We start from the raw sequence: 23,726 nt of genomic DNA, 5'->3' as shown, positions 1-23,726 counted from the left end.
CAATGGATGCATTAACACTGCTCCAGGCACTTCAGGTGCTTCGGCGAGAAAACGCAAAATTAAAATACCACTAAAAAAACCGTTCTAAAGAGCCATCTGTTCAAAAATTGTATTCATCCCTGGTCTTGCCATTACTGTTACATGTAGTTCTAAAGAGGTCTGAGAAAGAGAAGCAGAAGAAACAAATACTTTTCTTTTCTTTTTTTTTTTTTTTTCTTCCCAGTGCTCTTAGCTTTGGTTTGCATGTAATATGTTTTGGTGGGTTTTTTTCTTCCATAGAGCCAGCTAATCAATCAGTTCCATTTAGACCTGCAGTATCCCTGGTATGCAAAGGGTTTAACTCCATTTTTACTTCCCCTTACATTCTTATATGCTGTGTATCTAAGTGGATGTATATCTAGTAGGAGAGAATTTGATAAGATACAATAAGATAGGTGGATGGTTCTCCCTTGACCTGCTTGTTTGAAAGTGATGCTGTGTCTAGGTGGATTCTTCCAGGACTTGTTTAACTGTGATAGGTAGAGATGGAGAGGATAAAAAAGGCTGACGAATCAGTATGCCTATAAGCATTATGTATGTGATAGAATACAGGTTTATTTTTTTCAAAATTTTTAGGTGATAAAACACCACTTGAGGAGATACATTGCCCACATGGGAGTTTACTGTTCAGAACATTTTTATCTTACGTTATTCGCCTAGCATTTCATATCTATCATGAAGAACACAGGTAAGTTACATCTTTTAGCAAAATATATTTCAGTATACTCAGTTTGAGTCTTCCTAGACAAGAGTTATTTTTGTTTCAACTGTAGAGAGAAAGGTTCTTGTCTGCATAAGTGTTTCTTAGAAATGATGTCCAGGAATGTTATTCCCGCTGCCTGTCATATCCAGGGTAAGTAATGGTATTTCTTCTCTGCTGTACAGAATTCATTAATTAGTACCACATACATCACAGTTTTATTGTAATGGTTATTTTTTCCCTATCAATTTTTAAAGGTACCTTATTTTCTGAAGAGCGATGTACAGTTTTTGCCTTGAGCTACATTGACAAATGCTGGGAAATATACAGAGCTTTTTGCAGACCGAGTACCAAACCTCCATTTGAACCCACAATGAAAATGAGGCACTTCCTTTGGATGTTGAATGTAATGATATTTTATTTTTTTAATTTTGTGTGATTGGATATGCTTTTTGTTCAGTTTATATGAGCATATTAAAATACTCTGCACACTTGAAAAAGTAGGAGCAATGTTATTTGTACAAACTGTCCAACAAACATTAAAGGGACAGTTGTTCTACAGACATTATTAATGCACTTTTGCAGGATTGAATTCTGATTCTGTAGTTGGTCATTCCAAATAACCAAATTTTAGACAGATGGGTTCTAAGGGAATATAAATATTTTTGCTGGCTTCCAAAATGTCTTATTGGTAGAAGTAAAAGACTGGCAGCTTTTGAAATAATACAGTAATACATTGAAATAAAATTTAAATAATCAATAACATGTATTTTAATAGATGTTTATGTAATTAAATAACAAATATTATAAAATATTTATTATTTTAATAATGTATTAATATAATGCAAGATGAACATCAGATTCTTTACTAGAATTCAGTAATTCAGGGACAGATCTGAAGGCAAGGAACAGTTCCTTTGATATGCCTGTGTTTTGGGTCACTGTTTAAATTCAAGCCTTTTTAAATGAAAAAAAAATATCAGATGGAAAAATTGTAATTTAAAAATATTTTTTTTTCTGAGCTTTCACAAGTTCTTAGTGTTTTTGCAGTCTAGGAAAAATCGCCATTGACTTTAGTCTGGCCAGAATTTCACTCTGTTGTTAATTATGTGTGTGGAAGTATTGTTTGAAACCACTAGAAATTCTGACACAGACTTCAAAGGGAGTTAGATTAGGTCCATGTGGGAATGCCTTAAGTGCTGTTAACATGTAACATATACTCTTTACCCAGGATTTTAAACTTCTCAGCAAACAATTAACTGCTTCAAAACTTGTGGAAATACTTGTCAAAGACGGTCCCTCTCTACACGATAGCAACAGTACCAATCTGGAGCCAGAGGTGTGTATGGGCAAAAAACCAGAGTTCGTTGCTGTAGGAACAATTACAATTACTTTCCAAAAATGCTGCAAATGCTGCCTATCTCCTAGAACAGCAGGAAAATTAAGTAATTTATTTAAAAAAAAAAGAGGGTACAAACAAAACCCCTATTTTTGTCTTCCTTTGTTCTGCCTGTATCTTCTAATTTAGCTCATGTACTTCTATGTTATTATCTTATTCTTCTTAGTACAGTGTCAGCATACCTGACCATACAGATAACTGCCAAAGAGAGCCATAACCCAGAGGGTCAAATACCATTTTAGGAGCCTGCTGCTAGTAATAGCTATGTCTGTCGGGCAGTTTATATATATATATAGTGATTATGCAGGGATGAATCTCAGCACATTCAGCTACCAAGGCATGCACTGGAAATGTTAAGATGGGTCAATAATTAAGAAGTGAACCCACTGATCCTGAAAATCTGGTGATCCAAGAAGCCTGATCAGTGATGTGTGAAGGAAGCATTGCCTCCTCAGTGAGATAGAGTAGTGACTGTAGAAGACTCTTGTGCTACCTGATGGCTGGCCTGCTATTGAGGGTCCTTCACCTTTAAAGAATTAGCTCTTACTCAGCAATGGTCTTATTTTAAATGACATAATTGAGTTTACTGTTTTAAACGGTATTTGATAAACTGAACACACAGCGCAAGTCTTACTGAGATTAATTATATGCCCATTCTTTCGGTTTCTGGAAGCGCTGTGTGCAATTAAGTGTTTTAGGTAATGGCAATAGTTGTGTTATTTAATAGAGAAATTTCCTGTAGCTCCAGATACAGCAAAAATCTATGTAGTGTTTTATTTCAATATGACTTGTATAATGCATAACACAGTATTTCACTGGCTGAATTTTTTGAGCTTTGGCTGTTTTCAGTTTTTCTTCAGAAGAAGGGATGTTTGACTAGGTAAATGAGGCCAGCAAGGCTTCACAATCACTTCCGAGTTCTTCGCTTGCTTGGGTACATATGCCTGTTAATGAAGGGATTTTGCAAATATTAATTAATCACTGTGTTTGTTTTACTCTAGTTGGTTTTTCTTGAATTTGTTGAAGCTCTTCTTGATTGTGCATCAGTGTATGTTACCAGCAACATGATTAAGGAGCAAGTAGCTCGTGATAATGAGAAAAGAAGTAGCTTTAGAATTGAGAGTCTGTCAGAGGGAACCACAAATGTGTCTCCATACCCAGAATATTCTCTGTCCCAGGTAAAGTTGATGCAGACCTGTTAAATATTATTATATGAGGGTGAAGTCAGGCCCTGCAAATGTACTGTGCTTCCTGAACACAGGAAAACTAATTTCCTCTTTTTGCATAAACAGTCATTTGATTGGGTCCTCCTGCTTTTTCTGTTTGTTGCTACCTTAGATTGTAACACCAATATAGACAGTTTTAACACATTTGCATGTTATCCTAAATAACTACAAATACCCATAAAGTACTTTTAAGTCCTTCTGGTGTTTGAAAGAGAATTGACAGATTGGTTGACTGGTAGAAGATACGCCTCTCCTGCTTTAAGTCAAATGTCTATTGCCCTGTAAAAATGGCATTGCAGTTGTTGTATGTAGTAAGACTTGCTGTTCCCCAATAGATAAGTTAGGCTCTTTTCTTTTTGCTATACTTTTGAATAAGGATTTTATAGGTTGTAAGACGCTGCCTGTGACACTGCAGTGCAATACACCGCGTGGATAGTTGAAGGCATGAATTGGAAATTATTTGGAATTATGCACAAGATTAAAGTATTCTATTTATTCAAAGAGTATTCACAAACACCTAATTTCACAGCCTTTGTAAGCTGGTAGTGCCACTGAACACCACCACTTTCCATTCTCTGGCCAGTTATTACATCATATGAAACCCATTCCCTTGCATTACTGCAAAGATTAATGCAGTTGCACAGTGAAACAGTCCAGTTAAAACAGATTTTCCAAGAGCAAAAGAAAATCTTATTTTAAAATGTACCGTATGTAAAATTCTTCTTGTGTTTTTTATTAATGCATGTACAGCAGAAGTATAATTTTACAAAAAATGATGACATTTCTGAGGCATCTGAGCTTTATGCTTGCTCATGGTTGTGTTCAAGCGAAAGTGTCATATCACAAGACAAAATAAAGAAGCATGAGATATGTAAAAAGCTCACTCTAAAAGATGGAGCAAAGGGTTTGCAATTCATGAGTGACAGAGTAGCCAATTAGGCTTTGAAAGAGACTAGAATTTCATCTAATATTAAATATAGTGTGTTCCCATGTCTGGATGTGTGTATGAGCCTAGAAGTGGTGCGTTTCCATTGCTAATAAAAGCATTTTCTCCCACACATACAATCAGCTATTGTTATATAGAATATTGGGTGGTGTCTTCCAATGAACTGAAGCGGTAAAGAAAGCTACAGTTTTATCTTTATTTGCAAGGGGGAGAGTGAGAGTCTGAGAAGTGTGTTGAGATTTAGAAGCACTGGGGAAGGTAACTCCTAAAACACTTTTCAGAATTATTCCAGCAAACTTTTCACCTTCACTGCCTTTACAGTTTTGTACCCAGTGTATGACTATAATGAGATTTTTGATATTCCAAGAACAAATATATTTTGTTTGATCTCTATGATTTTAGGGTAAGGTAGTAAGGATTACTGTTTTGTACTGGAATTGCGGAAATCAGACAGAGAATTTGGAAACTCCCTGACTTTTAGAAAATACACCAGCTTAAAAACAGAATTGTGTTTGAGCTGAGTTTTTGTGAGATTTACTGTCACTTGTCTGGAAGGAGTGACATCATCATGCTGCAGAAGGAGCTTGGGATGACAGCTGGAAAGATTTTAAAGCATCATTCTCAAATGCACTCTTGAGTGTTGTTCTCTCCTTTTCACTCAGTGTAATTCTGGAGTATATTCCTATAGTGAGGAATAGAAATTAATTATTGTTTCCTCAGGAGCAGATGAATAATAGTAGTAGAGAAGCACGTAAGAACAGAAGACATGTCTAAGAACAGGAGCTTTTGTTCTCTGTGCTGATGTCTTTCCCTAGCTCTGAAATAGGATAATGCCAGTTCCCTGGCTGCTATCAAAGGTAAAGTGTTATGACCGATTTGCATACTTGAAAGCGTGAAACACTATTGCAATTTAAATGTTTTGAAATAAGCATAACGGCAGAATGCATTCGGTTGTCAGAATGCTTTGGAGATAGGAATTTGCATGACTCAGACACGTGATTTCACTTGTTAATTTGAACACAAGTCCTGGCATTTAATAACTGAATTTAAAACTTCTTGCCAGCCACTGAGACCTTGTGAAGACAGAGGGCATCCTCTTCAAGGATTTCTACTGGGTGAGTACTGTAGTTACCATAAGCATCTGTAAGCAGTGGTGCTAGAAGAGTTTTGCTCTTTTCACAGCTTGAAAAATTACTAAAATGGTAGCTGATTAGTGATTGAAACAGCTGGCTGTAATGCAATTACAGAGGGTAGCTGCATTCGCTTTGGCAGTTATGACAAGGTTTACATTTAGCATTCTACACCTGCTATGGACAGACAGCTGGGCATGTTCGAATCTCTGAACTCTTGTGCTTTTTAGTTACAAGCTATCACATTTTCCTTAAAAATAACATAAAGCCTTTCAAAAACTAAATTCTTCCTGTTCTGTCCCACTCATTTGAGCATGGAAACGGGAGAATGAATTCTGCGCTGTACCTTCATTATAAATGAACTTTTCATCAGTACAGAAGTATTTCAACCACAGGTCTAGCTGTAGGGTCAGATGACAGTTTATATTTGTTTGTGCTGAAGGATCGAACCTGATATTTAATGCACAGAATTATACTGTCCTCTTATTTCACACAACTCCAGGAGATACCAAAGATGTTCCATCATTGTTCAACTGGGATGCAGAAAGAGGACAAGATTTCTGTCCAGCAACAGAATTGACAGGTAAAGCAGTCCTGTTGTTTTAAGACTAACAAACAAAATCCCTCCTAGCTCTTGAACTGCAAGATTTTTAATTGTATATGCAGATTTCAGCTTGTCACAAGAGGGCAGTAAGTGAACATTAATTCTGGAGGAAGATTTGTAAAAAAATTTTCTAAAAAAATGTTTTAAAGAAAATGAAATTTGAGACATTCAAGTACCAATTTAATAGGTTCCCTAATTTTAAAATGCCACATTTTATTTGTAGGGCACCTACAAGCTGTAATTTGTATTTACTCTTGAGAAGTTCAATTTGCAAGCTTGCCTATTTTTTTTTTAACATCTTGGATAAATAAAAGATACTACTATGTCTTGCTTCTTTTACGTAATAAAAGAATTACTATTAATGGTGTGGCACCATTAGCTGGGATAAGGTGTTTATGTTATGACAGGCCAACATTCATGCAGAAGAGAAATTGGTAAAAGCATTTTCATATGTTGAGGCTAGTAACGTTTTTTTTATACTATCTCCATTCTGGCTGATTAGGACAGAATGGAGATATCTTACCAGGGTTGTCTTTTGTGCTTGTTAAATGTTTTCTCCAGGTAGAGAACCCAAATCCAAGAACGCAGCTAGGCAAGGATCTTCGTGTAGTCATCAGCTCTTTCAGTGAAATCTGATGACTGCTGACTTACAGATCTGAAAAAAATGTTGTTTGTCAAACAACCAGCAGATAGATGGGCTCTAGAGTATTTTTTTGACAGTCATGATAATTGGATACTTGCATGTGATTCTTTCAGGTAGTCACGTTTGTTCCTCTGCTTATCTGTGCACAGGAGTCATGGATACTGAACTGTCATCAGATTACGGCAGGAGACATTTATTGTATGATTTAAGGGGAAGTTCATATTCTTTTGATGCCATTCCCAGCGATATGTCACTCTGAAGACCCACAAAAGGGTCACCCCTTTCCCATGCATCGGTTACAAGTTTTACACAGTTGTCATCTTCCATACCATGCAGAAGCCAGACCTTCCCCTTGCAGTATCATATCTGAAATATTGTAGTCCAAACCATGTTTGAAATAGAAGTGCCCTGCTAAACCGATGTTTAATTTACCTGTTGCAGATGAACCAAAAAAAGCCAAACCTGAACAAGATGAGGAATTTAGCCTGTGGATGTGTCAGGTGCAGATCTTTTTTACAACTAAGTTCTTTCCTGCTTACCAGCATGAAAAAGTGCTAAGGGAAAAAATAAAAGAAAATCGGACACAGGATGCTGAATTAGCTGAGCTGAGAAAGATCAAGGATGAGGAACTGGCAAAGTAAGTGTTGTGTCTTACCTTTAATACTGTTATCTCCTACTAACAAAATTATTGAAAATGAGAAGTGTGCTTTCATAAAGTTGTATAGCATACTGTAACTGGAAAACAAACTCATCCAGGTATAATAAGTAATATACAGAATGTAACTCCTGACTTCTGTTACTGTTGGGAATAACAAATACAGGCTGCTTTCAGGTTACAGAATTCTTTGCGCTCTATTATTTCCTGGCACTTGAGTCCTGCTCTCTGTAAAGGCAGTTAAGACTTTTTTTTTTTTAAAAAAAAATCATGCTGTAAATTAGACTTAAGTAGTAACTAGACAGGTTTTCTGCTTCTCTACAATATGACAGTTTATATTGTATATACTGTGAATATAGCTGTAGTTGCGTAGCCATTGTGTCTCCTTTCTTGCTGTACATTACATTTAAACTTTGTTCACTCAGACTTATTGCTGGAAGAAAAGCAGAAAAGGCAATAAGACAAGCAGCAGCTGCAGCAGAAAAAACATTTGACTCCAAGAGTGCGGATTTTAAGGAGTTAGAGGAGCCTGTCACACAGTTAGTACTCCCTCTGAAGGAAGAGGCACCCATTGTAGCACGCCCAGGTGTTACGAAGGTGCCTGCTGGCAAAAAGAAAAAGAAGAAAGAAATCTTCTGATGAGAACTACTGAAGCTCTAGGTAAGTACTCTTTGAATAAGAAAAAATCCAAGACTTGCTGGTTCCAGAAGGAAACTCTGCTCTTACACCAAAGGTCTTGGGAAAAAGCATCTAGTCATGAGTGTAAACCCTTTAAACAAAACTATTCCAGAAGTCAGTATTTGACTTGTATCAATACCAAGGGAATTTTTAGGTACAACTGATATCTTATCATCATTGTATGTCCTAATTAAATGTTTCTGCTTAAAACCTAGTTTATTTGACTGAAATACTGCATAAGCAAGTACGTAACAATTTGACGAAGAATGTAAATCAGGCTGAAGCAGGAGCTGCAAAGAACAGGTCACCTAGAAAGTGCTTTGTCCAGGTGTCTCTTGTAACCAATCTAGTTTGGTATTGTAAAAAATTTGCAGAAAGTGACACAGAAATGGAAATGAACACAGGAAAACAAAAAGATGCCCTTAAAAGTGTAACAATTAGTTTTATTTTCCAGTAAAATATTCACATAACAATATCGGAATGGAATGGTACAGGTGAATTCAGCCTGGTTTTTAATTAGTTTGCACATAAACCTTTTTAAAATCTAAAAATTTTATGATCAGTTTACAGACTTTAGTAGAAATTTTGATTCTTACAAAGCAAGTATTGCTTTACTAATTGTCATTATTCCAGTCAATAATATGACTAATAACTCTTCATGTTGAACAAGTGTCTGACATTGACATCTTCAATAAATCAGCCCTTTCAGATCAATCCAAGAAGAAAATATTATTAAACTGTGTTGCACAAAGTTTCTTTACTTCTTCTGTAAATAAATAAATAAATAAATGAAATTCAGTATGATGCCTTACAGGAACCTCTGCAAGAAAAATCCCGCATATTGGAGAATATAACAGAATTCAAACAGAAAACCCCCTAGGAGTTTCTAATGTAGACTACTGGACAGCATAACATTAAGAGAAAGTTGAGTCAAGTCTGATGTTTCACACTGAAAGATGAGTTGTATTTTAAGTGGTTAAAGTGTAAACGATGGTTCGAGTCTGTCGCTGGGCCATTCATCTTGTCAAATTTCTACACTGCCAACAGCAGAAGCTTTAGCTTCAACACAAGGAAGTATACTGAAACCCCTTTTCAGGGCAAGGAGGGATTAGTTTGTTACAGTAAATCAAGTCAGCAAGGCTTTTGCTTTGGGCTGCCTGAGGTACATCACTTCCTACACTTATCAGGCACAGAAACACTCATTTACTATTTCTGTATGGCAGGTTTGATCCTGAAAGACAATTAGAAATCATGAGAAGTCATGTAACTCATTTGTCTTTTCAAAAGTTAGGTTGCTAGGCTTTGGTCTTGGAAAAGTATTGATTTTCCCCCCTTGTCCAAGTGAGCACGTTTCCTCCTATTAAAAGAGGGTGCCCTAAAATTGCTGTAAATAAGACTCTTGACAGACTTTTAAGAGAAACTCATTTAAAAGCTTTTTGCATCTTATTGCTAATTTGCACTCTTAGTCATGGTAAATAATTCTCAAACAGCATTAAAAACAAATTAACAATGGAATGAGGATCACTGACAGGACAGACAATGTCTAAGTAATCTACCTATGGATCATTGACAAATAAAACCTAATTCAGATGTAAGTATGTTCATCTCTCAACTGTATATAAAATAACTTCATTAATTACTCCTAAACTAAGCTCACAGAGCTCTCCTGTATTATTTGAAGGAAGAAGAAGAATGACTGATTAATAATTAAGAAAGTCTGCTGAATATTTATGCTGTTCTTTCACAGCTGGTGGAAGGCAGACTTAAAGCCTTATGCAAACTTACCTGGTTTATCATAGATCAATCCCTCTGTAGACTTCTTGCAAGATGGGTTTTATTACTTCTTCAGGGACATACATTTTAGTAGTAACTGTATTTAAAAGGTAATAAAAACTAATCCTTACTTACCATTAACTTCAATCAGATTTGCATTTTTTTGATTCAAAATAACATACAGTTCTCGCTGGTCAGATTTTTTCCCAACTACCCAGTAATCACTCATTGCCTTCACAATAATTTCCTCATCTTCATCAACTCTGAAAGAAATTTTAGAATGTAAAAAATGTGGCAACAAGTTTAATCTTCAACAACTTTATTGTAATGAGTGGGACAGTTTACTGTCATAAATTTTTGTGGTTGTGCAGTATCTAAGAGACTACCAATACTAACTTAGACATAATCCAGGGTGAAGGCTTCATAAATGGCTGCTTACGACAATGATTTACTTATCTGGGGATGTAATTAACTTGTCCATCAGCCAAACACTCCGGTGCTCCAAAGAAAACACGTATGCTCCATACTGTTAAGGACACACTGCATAGAATTTGCTACACAGTGACCAAAAAAATGGAAGCTGGAGAGGGTATGGTGATAAGCTTTCACATATCTCATTGTTAAACCTAGAACTGAACTATGCTCAACGACTAGAGAAATTATATAAAGCTGCCACTCAACCAGTACTTCCAGAATATACTGAAACATTCTTTTTTGCATTTACAGAAAAATGAATGCCTCATCCTTAAGCAGAGTGGGAAAATTGCTAGTTGCCGATTAGTTATAGACATGACATTAATTCAGCATTTTCATGTTCTTTATTAATTTGAATTAATAAGGGTCTCTCCCAACTTCTAGCACAATACCCTTTGACAAGAAGTCAGTCATCTTTATCAGCAGTAATGCAGTAACTGCAAGGTTGGCATTTCATCTGTTGTCTAATCCCTAAAAGCAGCCAGCTCTTTCAGAGGAGGTATAATACAGGCAGAAGCAGGTTTCCCTGTCCTTTGCACTACTTATCCAGAGATAAGACAGACTTAAGTGGAAAAGCGCTAGGCTTTACATCCCCTTCAGATTTGTTACGACTACTCTGAAGCTTCAAATAGATTACAGATATTTTCTTGGATAGACCCCCTCACTCTTCTTTAAATTATTTTGTTATTAAAGGACAACAGAAGTTTTGTTTAAGACAGACTACTTCTAAACCAACACAAAATACCAAATATGATCCATGTTGCACCATTTATGTCACAGAGCTATGAATAGCCATCCATGAACAAAAAGACATGAAATCTTCTCTCATTTGAAAAAATCTTGATACAAGGAGTTACAGACTATTTAATAGTTAAGCATTACCTGGAGAAGTCGCTGTTGATGTCACCGAGAATCTTCATGAGGTCAGGGTGAACAGATGCAAGTGATACACTGGGTGTTTTCCTCATGTGAATGGTACTTTTCTCTGCCAAGTTCATGTGATTGAAATAGATAAACTTGAACTGAGGCTCCTTCTCAGCCCTAGGAAGTTTTTTTTTTAAAAAAAAAAAAAAAAAAAAGTACTTGTGAATACTGTCATGTTCTATAAGCACAGGCTTCACACAGAACAGGTAACTAGCCAGTGCAAGACTTACTCAGACATCCTGAAGTTATCTTCACATTGAAAAGACCCAAGTAGGTTAAGACTCATGTTAAAATGAAGTGTGATCACGCCACACTTTAAAAAAACAAAACCACCCAAAATGCCAGCCTGCAACACCAACCAGTTTTTCCCCTTCTGCTGCTTAGGCTGCTAGTAAATAGACACAGGGGAGTCTAAAGGCCTTGTCCCACTTCACAGTGCTAGTTTGTTTGCATTTTTCTGAGTTGTTTTTTCTCTGTCCCCATTTTACTTCCTTGCTGCTCTTCCCTGTGCCAGTCCAGCCTGGTTTGAATGGATGCAGGGTTTTTAATTTGATCAATAAGTAATCTTCCACTCACATCTTTGTTACACTCAGAGAACTCTTCCTTGATCCAGGTGATTAGATCTCCCTCCATCATTTGTGTGGGCCAAGCAAGAGACTATTTTCAAATTCTTGCCTTGGCAGTCTTCCTCCATTTCCTCTTTTATTGAGTTAACAAAATCTGTCACTTAGAGTTGCAGTTTTGGTAGCAGTCACCAGCAAATTCAGACTAGCTATAGCGGTTGCTACTTCGGGCTATGTATTATTTAGAATCAAAGAGATACTGTGATGACACCACTCACCTTAGCAAACAACTAGATACCCTTGCTCTCTTGTCACCTAGATGCATTAGTGTCAAGAAACCATATCATGTTTTCAGGACAACATAGCATTAAACTTTTAAAGAGTTAAAGCTGCCAAAGCCAGACCCAGATGGCATTAAAAACCCCCAAGTTTAATGATTTAGTAGATTGGCTCAGTTTCAAGCACATCCTATTCTATACCCTGCGATTTTGCTGATTTGGCATGCTACCACTAAACAAGTTCAGTCACACACCTATGTTTGGTTTAATTCCTTTTTTTTTTCCACCATACGCGATGCTATTCTTCCTTCCCTAAGAAATCTATCTAAAAATAAATACAATTTTATGGAAAGTCAGCTGTAATTTTAAGCAAAGTAGATTTTCCAAAGCATTAACATCCCTTTTTATTTGACTTTTTTTTACCCCTCAAGCAGTTACTTTGTCCTGCAAAACCAAAAATAAGAGACTTTTTTCTTTACCTAGCATACACAGCAACACTTCCAAGGAGCAGTAATTCTGGCAAGAAGTACTCGGCTGTAAAGCTTGCATCATAACCAAATAATCCACTCACTAAAGTCCCCATTTCAAACTCTTAAACAGAAGTTGTTCTGGTACGTAGACCTTCATTTTCCTTTTCCAATTGTAACAGAATTAAGAGTTACATACAGTCTGTCCAGCCTGTAAGTCCTTGTGTCTAAGGTAATACTCAGAGCTTAGTGGTGTCAGTGTCCACTTGATATGAAAAATACAGTTCTTTTAGCATTACACAAACCAGCAGCCTAGGAAAGCAGAAGTCAAAGGAAATCAGCACAAAAGACATGGCCAAAGATAGTGACAATTTTAAATTTTTTAAAAAACTCAAATGTTCTACTAGCCCAAGGGCTGTCTGTGAACATTATGAGATTGTTTTCCTCGAGCAAAGGTAGAAAGTATAAACTGAAGTTAAGATTAACTGCTGCTTCTCTGCTTCAGCATGGGGGACAGTGAGAGAAGACTACCACTTACGCTGGCATTTCTGCCATCTTGTATATACTTCTGCCAGCACAGTGATCTTAGAACTCATCATCCCCACGGGTCAGCTAGTTTCATACATGAAGCAGCAAAACTCAGGAGTTTCACTTCTTGTGTCTGAATAATCTGCTAGGGGATGAGGAGGCAGAATCTCGATTGATACACTGAGATTCATCTTCTATATTTACGTGATTTTTCCTGCAACAATTATGCAGAGAGGAAAAAGGTTTCAGCCACTAATAAACATTCATTCCTAAATTAACAACATATATGTTGTTACTTCAGGGAAATCTCAATATGCAACAACAGGCACTATATAAGCTTAAGATGCAGAAATGTAGACAAACATCATTTAAAGTACACTGTTAATGCTTTCAACATTTGGGCTCATGTTACCATTATTTAAGCAGTTCATTAAACCCATTTTTTAGCCAACTAATGAGGGACTGCAACAGGAACAGAAACATGGTACAAACCCTGATATTCTCTTGTTGATGTTGTATTGTTCACATATGTCTGATGCTAACACAGTGAGTTGAGGCCCAACAATGCTGTCCAGTTTACGGCAAAACTCCAGCGTAGGTGGAATTGAAGCTAGGTGGTGGGTAAAGAAAAGGGAGAGATGAGGTTCTCTTCCCACAGTTGAAGGTACAGTTTTTGTAGTAGTTTTCTTTAAACATCAGTGAGAGTCCTGGGGAAATTTTCACTCTTAATTATAATCTTATGGATGATTTTGAAAGTGCATGGCTAATGGAAGTGATATTTAGTAATTTTATTGTGTAATTTGAGTTACTTACACCACTGGAACAAAAGCCAAGACTGATAGAAGCACTCACAAAGAGGCTCAAGTAACAAATTAACTGAGTATTGTTCAAGAGTAAAGCAAGTTGCATATAATAGCTTTCTGTACTGTCTTGCCAAGTGAGTGATGTACTTACCATCAATCATAAAGCAGACAGCTGCACTCATGGCCTAGAACAAAAAAGTTAGAGCAAAAAAAACCATTTACAACAGGTTACCTCAACTACCTCAAATAAATGACAGATACTTCACTGAAGCCACACACAGGTAAACCAGTTAAATTAAAAAAAAACCAAAACAAAACAAAACTAAAAAAAACAAACCAAAAAACCCCAAGTTACTGTAAAGGTAACACTTCAATAGGATAACCTCTTTGCAGACCTGACAACACAGGACAGTTATGATTTTAAAATTCAGCCCAGTTAACATTTTTTACATTCTAGGGGAAAGGTAAAATTTGCTAAAAATGCATTTTATGCAAGGATATATGTCTACAAGAAACATCCATTTAATTAGAAAAACATTAGTTTTTATGTTTTACTGATTAATGCTACATAAATCCAGGTATGAAACTACTTAAAGTATCTGAAGGCTGGTATTTTGTTTTACTAAAACAACTGTCTGTTTTGGGGAAGGTACAGAAAGAGGATTCAGGCTTTCAAGCTTGTTGCCAGAACCATGACAAGGAGTTTTCTGTCTCTTTGCTTTAACCTGGTCATATCAATGCTTCCTTCTATACAATGCATAAGTACTTCACATCGTTGTCGTCTTCATTGCATATAGATTCCTACCTCTGTGGAGTAATTGCAGAGGAAATCTTAATACCTTATAAACAATTAAATGAAGCTCTTCGTAAGTGTCATCAGTATTAACAAATATTTTGGGGAAACGGCATTTTGCTTCTGGATCATTAAGATTTAAAGGTCCAGTAAGAAACCTAGAAAATAATTCAACAGGTCAGTTGCGATGAATTCTTGTATTTTAGTTTCTCCTATTTAAACTAGCAATTACTTGAATGTATGAATATATTTAAATAAATGAGTTTTCAGCTATTCAGATAGGCGTAGAGCCCTTTACATTTTATCTCAACACTTATTACAGTTTACAAAGTATTATTTGCATATATGCTCCAAAGAGTTACAGAAACAGGACCAGAAAGCCATAATAATGCTAAGGAAATAAATTGTGCAGATTATCAAAGGAACACCAAAACGCTTTCCACATTCAAGTTGTGACTTATCTTTATAAACCCTTTTTTTTGTTGCTGTTGGGAAAACACTCTTCCTTTGCTTTCCGACAGGACATTAAAATTAGTTTTATGTAGAACAGCGGTGTATTAGAAGCACCTAAACTTGGGGGGGGCGCAGAACAGGGACTGAGTGCCAGTGCCTTGATCCCAAAAGAATACAATAAATCAGGCAAGAGGAATTACTGTGATAAAGATGTCCAGTCCCACAATTATTCAAAATAATGTTGCCCAGTCTTAAGTACAGAATTCCCCACTCTGACATGATGAGTACAGAGGAAAAATAAATAGATATATCCCTAGATTAAATCTAAACCTTTGTCTGAAGTGCCCAACCAAAAAGAAATAACGAGCAGCTCCAAAATTTTCCATGCAGTGCATTAAGAACAGTGGGAAAGAAAAATATGCAGTAATGTTAATGAAGCCTTTTCTGTTTTTTTCCAGAGGTCAAGTTTTACATTGCACCAACTACTGTGCAACCCTCTGGAATGAACTGTGTGTGGAATGTGTATCTTCCCAAACATTCTGTCCTTGAGGGAATAAGGTGACAGTAAACAAGAGCTACCTTCCATAGTGTTGTAGATTTCCTGGCATTTCAGCACGTATTGGAGAATCTCTTCCTGCTAACTGAAGCAAAAAAGAACACACAAAAGAAAAAAACAGCTTAGAGGTATCTTCTGTTACATTTTGTGGACTGTCAAAACAAAGCAAACCATTTGCAGAAATTACCACTCATGAAGATATCTCCTTCATGTTATACAAAGAGTATATAAAGCTAAAGTGCAAGAGATGCTTATAGAACAGGGCGTTCTGATTTTGCATTTATTAATTTTAAAACTATTGAGGTTTTTGATGGGGGAAGAATAATTAACTCCATGCAGTCTTCTGGCACTCCATGCAGCATTTAGCCATTAAGCTGAAGTGATTCATTTGCAGTACTGAGCAGTCATCAGGTATCAACATTCAGTAAACTAGCTCCCTATCACCTTCTCATATTCAAATTATCAGCACAATTCATATTATAAGTGTTAGGTGCAAATACTACTGAGTTTACTAAAGTGCCCCAAAAGCAATACATCTCAGAATTCCTAAACTAACATTTAAGGGGTGGAGTGTGGAAGTGAGAGAGACTCTTCTTTGGTATTTCACCCATTAGCAGTACCAGACAAACAGAAAGAAAAGAAGAAAAACACCCCGCAAACACAAAACCAAGTAACACCCACCACCCACCATACCTCAGGCTCCATGTGCCTTGGAAACAGAGATGTCGTGAGGTATTTGTACAAAATTCTCATGTCATCTTGTTCCAGTCCACTCCTAGAACATCAGGGAGAAAACAAAACGTAAGTGGTTTGTGCTGCAGTTCAGATCACGTTTTCCAAAACTCAGGCAAAGCACATACTGAACTAGGGTAGCAACATTTCAGGGTCTCAGTAGAATCAATCCCAGAACATTAATTTTTAATAAAATGTTAGTTTATTTGCTAAATACAAAAGACATCTAAATTAGCTGTAAACTAGAAATATTAACAATATTGAAACAAAAAAATATCAAGTTTGCTATTCTCAAGTCAGTTTTTAAGTAGAACTCTTCACAAGCATTGCAACTTCCTGGTTCAGAACCATATAAAACCCAATCCTTTGATAAGCCTTCTCTGCTGAAGTCCTACAGAGGAACCTGCATACAAGCGCAGAGGCTCTTGCAATAGAAATGACAAAGACACTTGCACTAGCTGCTCCCCAGGCCAACTTGGAAGTAATCATTTGGTACAGGTTAGAGATTTTAAAGCCAAAGACCAATGCATTTCTCAGTTCTCTCATTTTCATGCAACTGTTTCACTGATTCAGAAGCTTTGCTATTATGGCATTAATTTATAGGATGAGAAACCGAAGACACGCAAAAGAATTATTGAAGTACCTACCAGATAAGCTGATCATTGTAGAGAAATGCAGTATATTTGACTATGTTGAGGCTTTCTTCCATCCTGTTAATAAACGACTGAATTTTCAAGTAAGTCATTTTATCCAGTGGAAAGAAGCTGATTCCACAAAACACATCCAGCAGATCACAAGACTGTAAATGCAGTGTCTGCAAGTACTAAGAGAATAATGACAGTTGGTTTTTTAGAATTCAAAAAACTTCCAGTGTGTAGATTGAAATGACAAATTTGAGTCTAATCCCCAGCTATCTAGACTAACGATCAAAAAAACCAAACCCAAACCAAACCCCTTCCAGTTCTGCTTTTATGTCATATTCCTTCATGTGGGAACAGACTTTTTTTTAGTAGGGCCTGCAACAGTAGGACAGGGGCTAATGGTTTTACACAAAAAGAAAGTAGATTCAGAGTAGATGTAAGGAAGAGATTTTGTTACTGTGAGGGTGGTGAAACAGTGGAACAGGTTGTCCAAAGAGGTGGTAGATGCCCCATCCCTGGAAACATTCAAGATCAGGTGGGATGGGGCTTTGAAGAACCTGATGTAGTTGAAGATGTCTGTGCTTATTGCAGGGTGGTTGGACTAGATGGCTTTTACAGGTCCCTTCCAACCCAAACTGTTCTATGATTCTATGTAGGAGTGTGTAAATGTGATTCCAGGTGTCAGCCTGCTATTCTTTAATCGTAGTGACAACAGCTCTTAAGGCTAGCTCAAGACCTTCTGAATGTATAAGAACGAACAGCCTATCTTACTAGTATTCTAATTTCAAAACTAGAAATATTAGCAGATAAATCCATTAGCTTTCAATGTGTAAAGTAAAAGATAATTTATATTATTCGCTTTCTTGATAGACTGTAACCTTTACCAAGAGATATCAAATGCACTATTAAATGCTCTGCTTGGTGAAAGACGAGTTATCCAATGGCTCCCTCTACAGTCATTTCATATTACCAAAAAAACCTCAAGAAGTAAAATACATACAAATACTATGACAGATCTCTGTTACGTTTTATAATCAAAGTCTCATTTCCTTTCAGAGTTTCAGTGCAGTTCAAGCCTGCCAGCAACACATAGCAAATTTGTTCAATAGGGTGATAACAGAACAACTTGCATGACCAAACTTTTTAAGCATTTCCAGTTCCCCAGCAAAACAACTTTTCCTTGGATTTCTCAATTATATAGATCTATAGCGAATACTGTTTTATCTTCAATAGGAACTTCAAAGAAAAACAATGTTTTAAAGATAAAAATCTATTACTTTGGTTTTTGCCATGCTCTATTTTTCAGTCTAGATAGAAGTATACAGCAGCTAATCAAACATAGTGCTTATGCCAGTGTTTATTCTAGACTCTACAAGTCTTACAAAAGACCAGCAAAAAACCCCCCAAACCCACAAGCAAAGCCTGTATTTCTGTTTACACTGTCACAGTATTGTGTTATTTTAAAGAACTGTTGAGAACAAAATTTTAAACACCAGTATACAGTGTCTACACTCCATCATTATCAGAGATGTCAGTGTTCACATCTCTACCCCAAGTGAATTAACCGTTGACAGCAGTCTTCTGTTTGCTTCCACGCAGATGAGAAAAATGGGGGCAGACAGACACTTGGTTGCCATCTTTTAAAACTACCTTGATTAAACTTTTCTGTAGGAACTCAAAATTCTGCCAGACATAACTACAAAGTCAGTTCCTTTATGCAAGAAATATCTGAATAATATTTGAGTGATTTCTTGCTCAGAAATAGGTTTTGCTTTCCATACTTTCACTAAAACATTAGCTTTTGAAGACTGAAATCAAATTATGAATACTACTTTTAACGAAGATGTTACTTCCTGAAACCTTATCAGGCATGATTAATTCCACATGGGCAGTGGAGGTGGCGGGGGGGGGGGGGGGGGGGGGGGGGGGGGGAAGTTAAAAGTTACAACTCTCCATTACTTCACAGTACTATGGGGCTTGAAGCTGGTGCATGCAGGTTGTGGAATCTCCATCCCTGGGTATTTTCAAGACTCAACCAGCCAAAGCCCTATGCAGTCTAGTTTGAATTCAGTGTTACCCTACTTTGAGTAGGAGGCTGAACTGGATGACGTCTCCACATTCCTCCCAACCTATATGATTCTTGCAACAGTTACTCAAATAGGCCTGCATGGATTGTTAGCGCACTAACCAATTCAAATGTTAACACAGAATTTCCAGAGAAGAAACGTGATTCCATCAGAAAAAATCTCCAACAGCTAAGCTGGTCCATCAAGCCATAACCCTGCTTGTGGTTCAACTCCACCTAAAGAACCTACCACCTTATTAAGAAGTATTTGAAGAAATGAGTAATCCGATTTTTTGTGTTGCCACTACACCTTTCCACTGCCTATATTTTAGTCACATGGCAGCCACTTAAGATTTTTGCATTTTATTTCCAATGCAGAATCACACTTTATGTGCCTGAAAAATAAGGTCTTACCCGATGGAAGAACTTCTCTAGTCTCTCCTTTAGAACTTTTACACCTCCATCTTCCATGGCTTTCAGGAATGTGCCATTGAAAAGCTAACAGTTAAAAAAAAAAAAAAATCAGTCAGTTGAGTAATCATTTACAGTACTTTCTTACAACTCTGCCATGGATATAGCTAGTATACAATAAAGCTTCTGTTTCTCAGTATTTGGACTCCAAGTAGATCCAAATGTACCCCTTCTTTATTGAAAAAACATCTCTCAGATTTGCAGGGTCCAGGTATATATGGCAGCAGAAGCAGAATTAGAAAAGGAAGCTAAATTATTTAATGGTAGAGAAATTATTAACCTGTGTCATTTAAGTATCTTATACTCTTGTTTTTCATAAGCCAGATTGATGGCCTTTATCCAGTATTGTTTCTCCAACAGATAATATATGACAAAATCAAATGCTTCATGGTGTAACTGCACTTGAAAGAAGAAATTTGAACTTCATAGAAATTAGAAGGCTTTTATTTGTGTAATAAGCTAATGAACCAGCACAGATAACTGCAAAAGCTTTATTTTTCTCTTCCATCAACATTATTAGAGCTTCAGGAAGAGAGCAGACAATAGTAATGAGGCAATATCACAAGCAATGATGAGCTTGCACATCCAAATGGTACCACGAGCATCTCTTCCTCTGCCCAGAAGAGGAGCCTCTAGTATTAACTCTACCTTGTACATGCTGTAGCACTGCTGTAGGACCGAACTATAAACCTTATCCTGCAGAAAAGAGAGGAGGACATTAATATAAGCAGAGGCAGAATTTCAAATATTTTGGCTGAGCTACACATAACATCTTATCAGAGAGCCAGCAAACACAAATTAGAGAAATCAATCTCTGAAAAGTTAAAAGAACATTTCCAGTCAGCATCTAGACATTTCTTTGTACTTACAAAGTACTGTTTCAGTAAAGGGAGTCCCTTTGTCCCTTACATTTAATATTAAAAGCATCTTAACAACTCACGCACAAGAGAGCAGTTACAAATAGTGCCCTACCCTAAGGCCAGTGGTCAGTGAAAATGAACTTATTTCTGACAAGTTTTCTTTTCATCCAGGTCAAAGGCTAAAGGAGGTGGGACATCATAGCAGGTTTTTATTGGGCTAGGACCTTAACCCAGATTAAAAAAAGAAAAAAAAGAAAAAAGACTTTTATTGTTTGTCTGGCAAAACAGAGTGCCTATGACACCAGCCCTTTTCTTAGAACACAGCAAGGAAAAGAAGTAGTACACACCGTAATGAAAGGAGGCAGCATAAGCAACCAGCTTTTAAAATATCCTACCCAGCCAAATACCCTTTCTGCATACAATTAAACTGACCTAATGATGCTGCAGTTTGGACAAGAAATCCCATGACAGTTATGAGCTGTTTGTTTTTCCAGATTATTAGTAAGGATTACTAGCAGTCTTAAGAAAGTAGTAACACATACACTTAAACCTAATAAAAATACATGGATTTAAAATCTTGTAAGAACTTTATTAAACAGACAGATCCTAAGAACTATTCACCTATTCCAAGCTAAAAGTCTCACAGCTGTATAGTTCATTGATGTTTATTGGGTGATCTTGAACTGCTTCTTGCTTTCTTCTTTAAACTTTGGAAAAAGTGCAAAGTACTTTTCAGTATCTATGGAGATATATATATATATATTAAAAAATCAATTTGGCAGCAGTTCAAGAAACAAACCAAGACATTTCTGGAGGTACTCTTGAAATGCAATATAACCCCATAAAAAAAAAAAAAAAAAAAAAAAAAGGAAAAGAAAAGAAAAAAGTTCAGCATTACCAGTAATTCTTCTTCCTGATATTCATAGACTGGCTTTCCATCTTTGTGTTTTTCTATTATGGGATTCCGTACAACCTAGGAAGTGGAACAGGCTGGTATTAGACAATGCAGAATGCATTGAGAACATTGCGATATGATGTTTTAGAAATATGCATATCACATGCATAAGTACCATGACCATCCAGAAGTTTTCTTCAGGTTCATGGAAAAACTGTCTATTCTTCTGCGTATGTAGGGATTTAGCAGGTTTTGTTGGACTAAAGGTCCTGGAAAGAAAACACAGATATTTATACACGTGCACAAAAAGACAACATATGATTGGGAAATTTAAAATACATTGCTTGTGCTAATACAATGAACCTTGCAATCAGACTTCGTACCTTGTGAATTGTACTATAGCTTCGCACAGTCCCACATTTCTAATTTTTTCATTCTTTTCCACTTCATTTGGGTGATAGAAGAGAATCTTCTTTTCTTCCTAAAATTTGAAAAAAGAATCAAAGCGAATGTATTTAACAGAATTAACGTTAAAGAATACCAAGTTCATGGCTTGTTTGGTTTTTAACTTTAATCCCTTAATTTCCTAGGCAGAATTTTATCTTGTACCTAAATGGGCTTCTGTAATAATGGATAAAAGGCATATTTAAGCACACTTAAGCAGTCAGTCATCCCAAGATATGTTGAAATGCTTTATAAATTGAAGGCTATTGAAATCATAGGCCCTAGTCTCTTCACAGCTAGTTCAAAGCAAGCGTAGCTTCAAAGCCAGATCAAAGCATGGCTAGCTTTAAAGGTAGGTCAGATTGCTCGCAGCCTTGTCCAGTCAAGTTTTGAGTATCTCCAAAGACAGAGATTCCACAACCTTTCCAGGCCCTGCTCTGCTGTTTGACCATTTCACTACGAAGAATTTTTTCTTCTATGTCATCAGAATTTCCCTTGCTGGAACTTCTTCCATTACCTCATCCTTTCATTTCAAGAGCCTGACTCCATCCTCTATAACCACCCTTTAGGCAGGTGAAGATAGCCATCAGACCCTCTTCTGCACCGTCTCTTCTTCAGGCTGCACAACTCCAGATTTCTAAGGCTGTCTAGTACATCACTGACCATGGCCCCCTGACCGACTCAGGGGCCCTCCACTGTGTTTGCTTCAGTTTGTCGGTATTTTTCCTACTCCAGGCAGCCCCAGAAGAACACAGTGCCCACCAGCAGCCTCACAAACCCAGAGCACAGGGGAAGCAATCACTTGACTTGACTAGTGACCACACTCACTAACCCAGCCTGTACGATGTTTTCACTGCCACAAGGGCACACTGCTGATTCATGTAGGACCTGTTGTTCACTAGGACTCCCTGGCCCTGTTTTGCAAATCTGCTTTCTAACCAGTCAGCCCCTGCCCTAACATGGTGCACGAGATCATTTCATCCCACACGCAGGACTTTGCATTTGCCTTCATCGAGCTCCATGAGGTTTCTGCTAGCCTGTTTCCCCAGCTCGCTGAGGGTCCCTCTGAACAGCAGCCCTGCCTTCCAGTGTATCAGCAGCTTCCCCAGTTTGGAGTTGCCCACAGACTTGAGGACACGTGCAGTCTCATCACCCTGGTCATTAACACATACTTAAGTACACTGCCCTGTTCAAAACCGATTAAAACCGAAGATTATCACATGAACCATACAAGGTGCTTCTCTCTAAAAACAGACTATAGCTTAAGTTTACTTATTAAAGATCACAACGGCAAGAAAATACTAGCAATAAGTTGAATTTAACAAAGTTAAACACTAAGCTTTCTGCTGCGTTCTATCTACCTGGAGAAAATTATTTTTAGAAATATTTACTGCATCAGTAAAACATAGTTACTAACAGACCAACTCCCCACGTACAGTATTTTACATGCAAGTGTTAAACCGCCCTCGGTTACTGTTCCTTTTTCGTCCGAAGTAGAGCCGGCTGCGGATGCAGGTGGCCCTGTCCCCGGCCCCACCGAGGCTGCCAGCACACAGGCCCTCGGTGGCTCTGCGCCCGGAGGCCGCCTTTGTCCGGGGATGCTCCGCAGGGGGAAGCGCTAATCCCGCGGGGGCCCGGCCACGGAGAGGGTCAGCACAGCACTGCCAGCCGCCCCGCAGCCCCCTGCAGCAACCAAGGCCGGGCCGGGGGTGCCCTCCGCTCCCCGCAGCCCCGGGACGCAACGCCCCCCTCGGTACCTCTCCCTCTTTGGGCCCCAGCTTGGGGTTGTAGATGAAGAAACTGAGCAGGGTCGGAGCGAGCTGCTTCTCCTGGCCGGCTCCCGCCGCCGCCGCCATACCGAGCCTGGAGCGAGCGCGCCTGGGGCCGGCAGCCGCCACACACCATCGGGGAGCAGCCCGGGGCCCTGCGCCGGCCCCGGCCCCGCAGCACTTCCGCCTTCCCCCCGCCCCGGAAGAGCACGGCGCG

At 37.8% G+C, this 23,726-nt stretch overlaps 2 protein-coding genes across 5 annotated transcripts in view; one reads left to right on the top strand and one right to left on the bottom strand.

Moving 5' to 3' along the window:
* The window catches only part of LOC308062570 (radial spoke head 10 homolog B-like), a 24,000-nt gene extending 8,328 nt beyond the window's left edge, over positions 1 to 15,672 (top strand). For 2 of the 4 annotated variants that reach the window (XM_080384247.1, XM_080384248.1), the window contains 9 exons: positions 616 to 727; positions 813 to 892; positions 997 to 1,145; positions 1,971 to 2,078; positions 3,140 to 3,316; positions 5,374 to 5,425; positions 5,943 to 6,023; positions 7,129 to 7,324; positions 7,768 to 8,234. In XM_080384247.1, coding sequence (XP_080240373.1) covers positions 616 to 727; positions 813 to 892; positions 997 to 1,145; positions 1,971 to 2,078; positions 3,140 to 3,316; positions 5,374 to 5,425; positions 5,943 to 6,023; positions 7,129 to 7,324; positions 7,768 to 7,981 — 1,169 coding nt within the window. In that variant the 3' untranslated portion in view covers positions 7,982 to 8,234. The other 2 variants (XM_080384249.1, XM_080384250.1) reach the window with 2 other exon arrangements.
* Positions 8,443 to 23,726, bottom strand: LOC308062572 (vacuolar fusion protein CCZ1 homolog). The gene is made up of 15 exons (XM_080384255.1): positions 23,498 to 23,726; positions 21,680 to 21,777; positions 21,472 to 21,565; positions 21,300 to 21,374; positions 20,190 to 20,237; positions 19,485 to 19,568; positions 17,012 to 17,187; positions 16,326 to 16,407; positions 15,656 to 15,717; positions 14,670 to 14,781; positions 13,982 to 14,015; positions 13,520 to 13,637; positions 11,150 to 11,308; positions 9,929 to 10,056; positions 8,443 to 8,786 (listed from the first exon to the last, which is right to left on the bottom strand). The coding sequence occupies exons 1-15, from the start codon at positions 23,594 to 23,596 to the stop codon at positions 8,731 to 8,733; spliced, it is 1,425 nt and encodes a 474-aa protein (XP_080240381.1). The 5' UTR covers positions 23,597 to 23,726; the 3' UTR covers positions 8,443 to 8,730.

This window comes from Falco punctatus, assembly GCF_963210335.1.
Source record: "Falco punctatus genome assembly, chromosome: 4".
Taxonomy (NCBI): Eukaryota; Metazoa; Chordata; class Aves; order Falconiformes; family Falconidae; genus Falco; species Falco punctatus.
The sequence above is the reverse complement of the archived record's forward strand: the minus strand, read 5'-3'. Positions and strand labels throughout refer to the sequence as shown.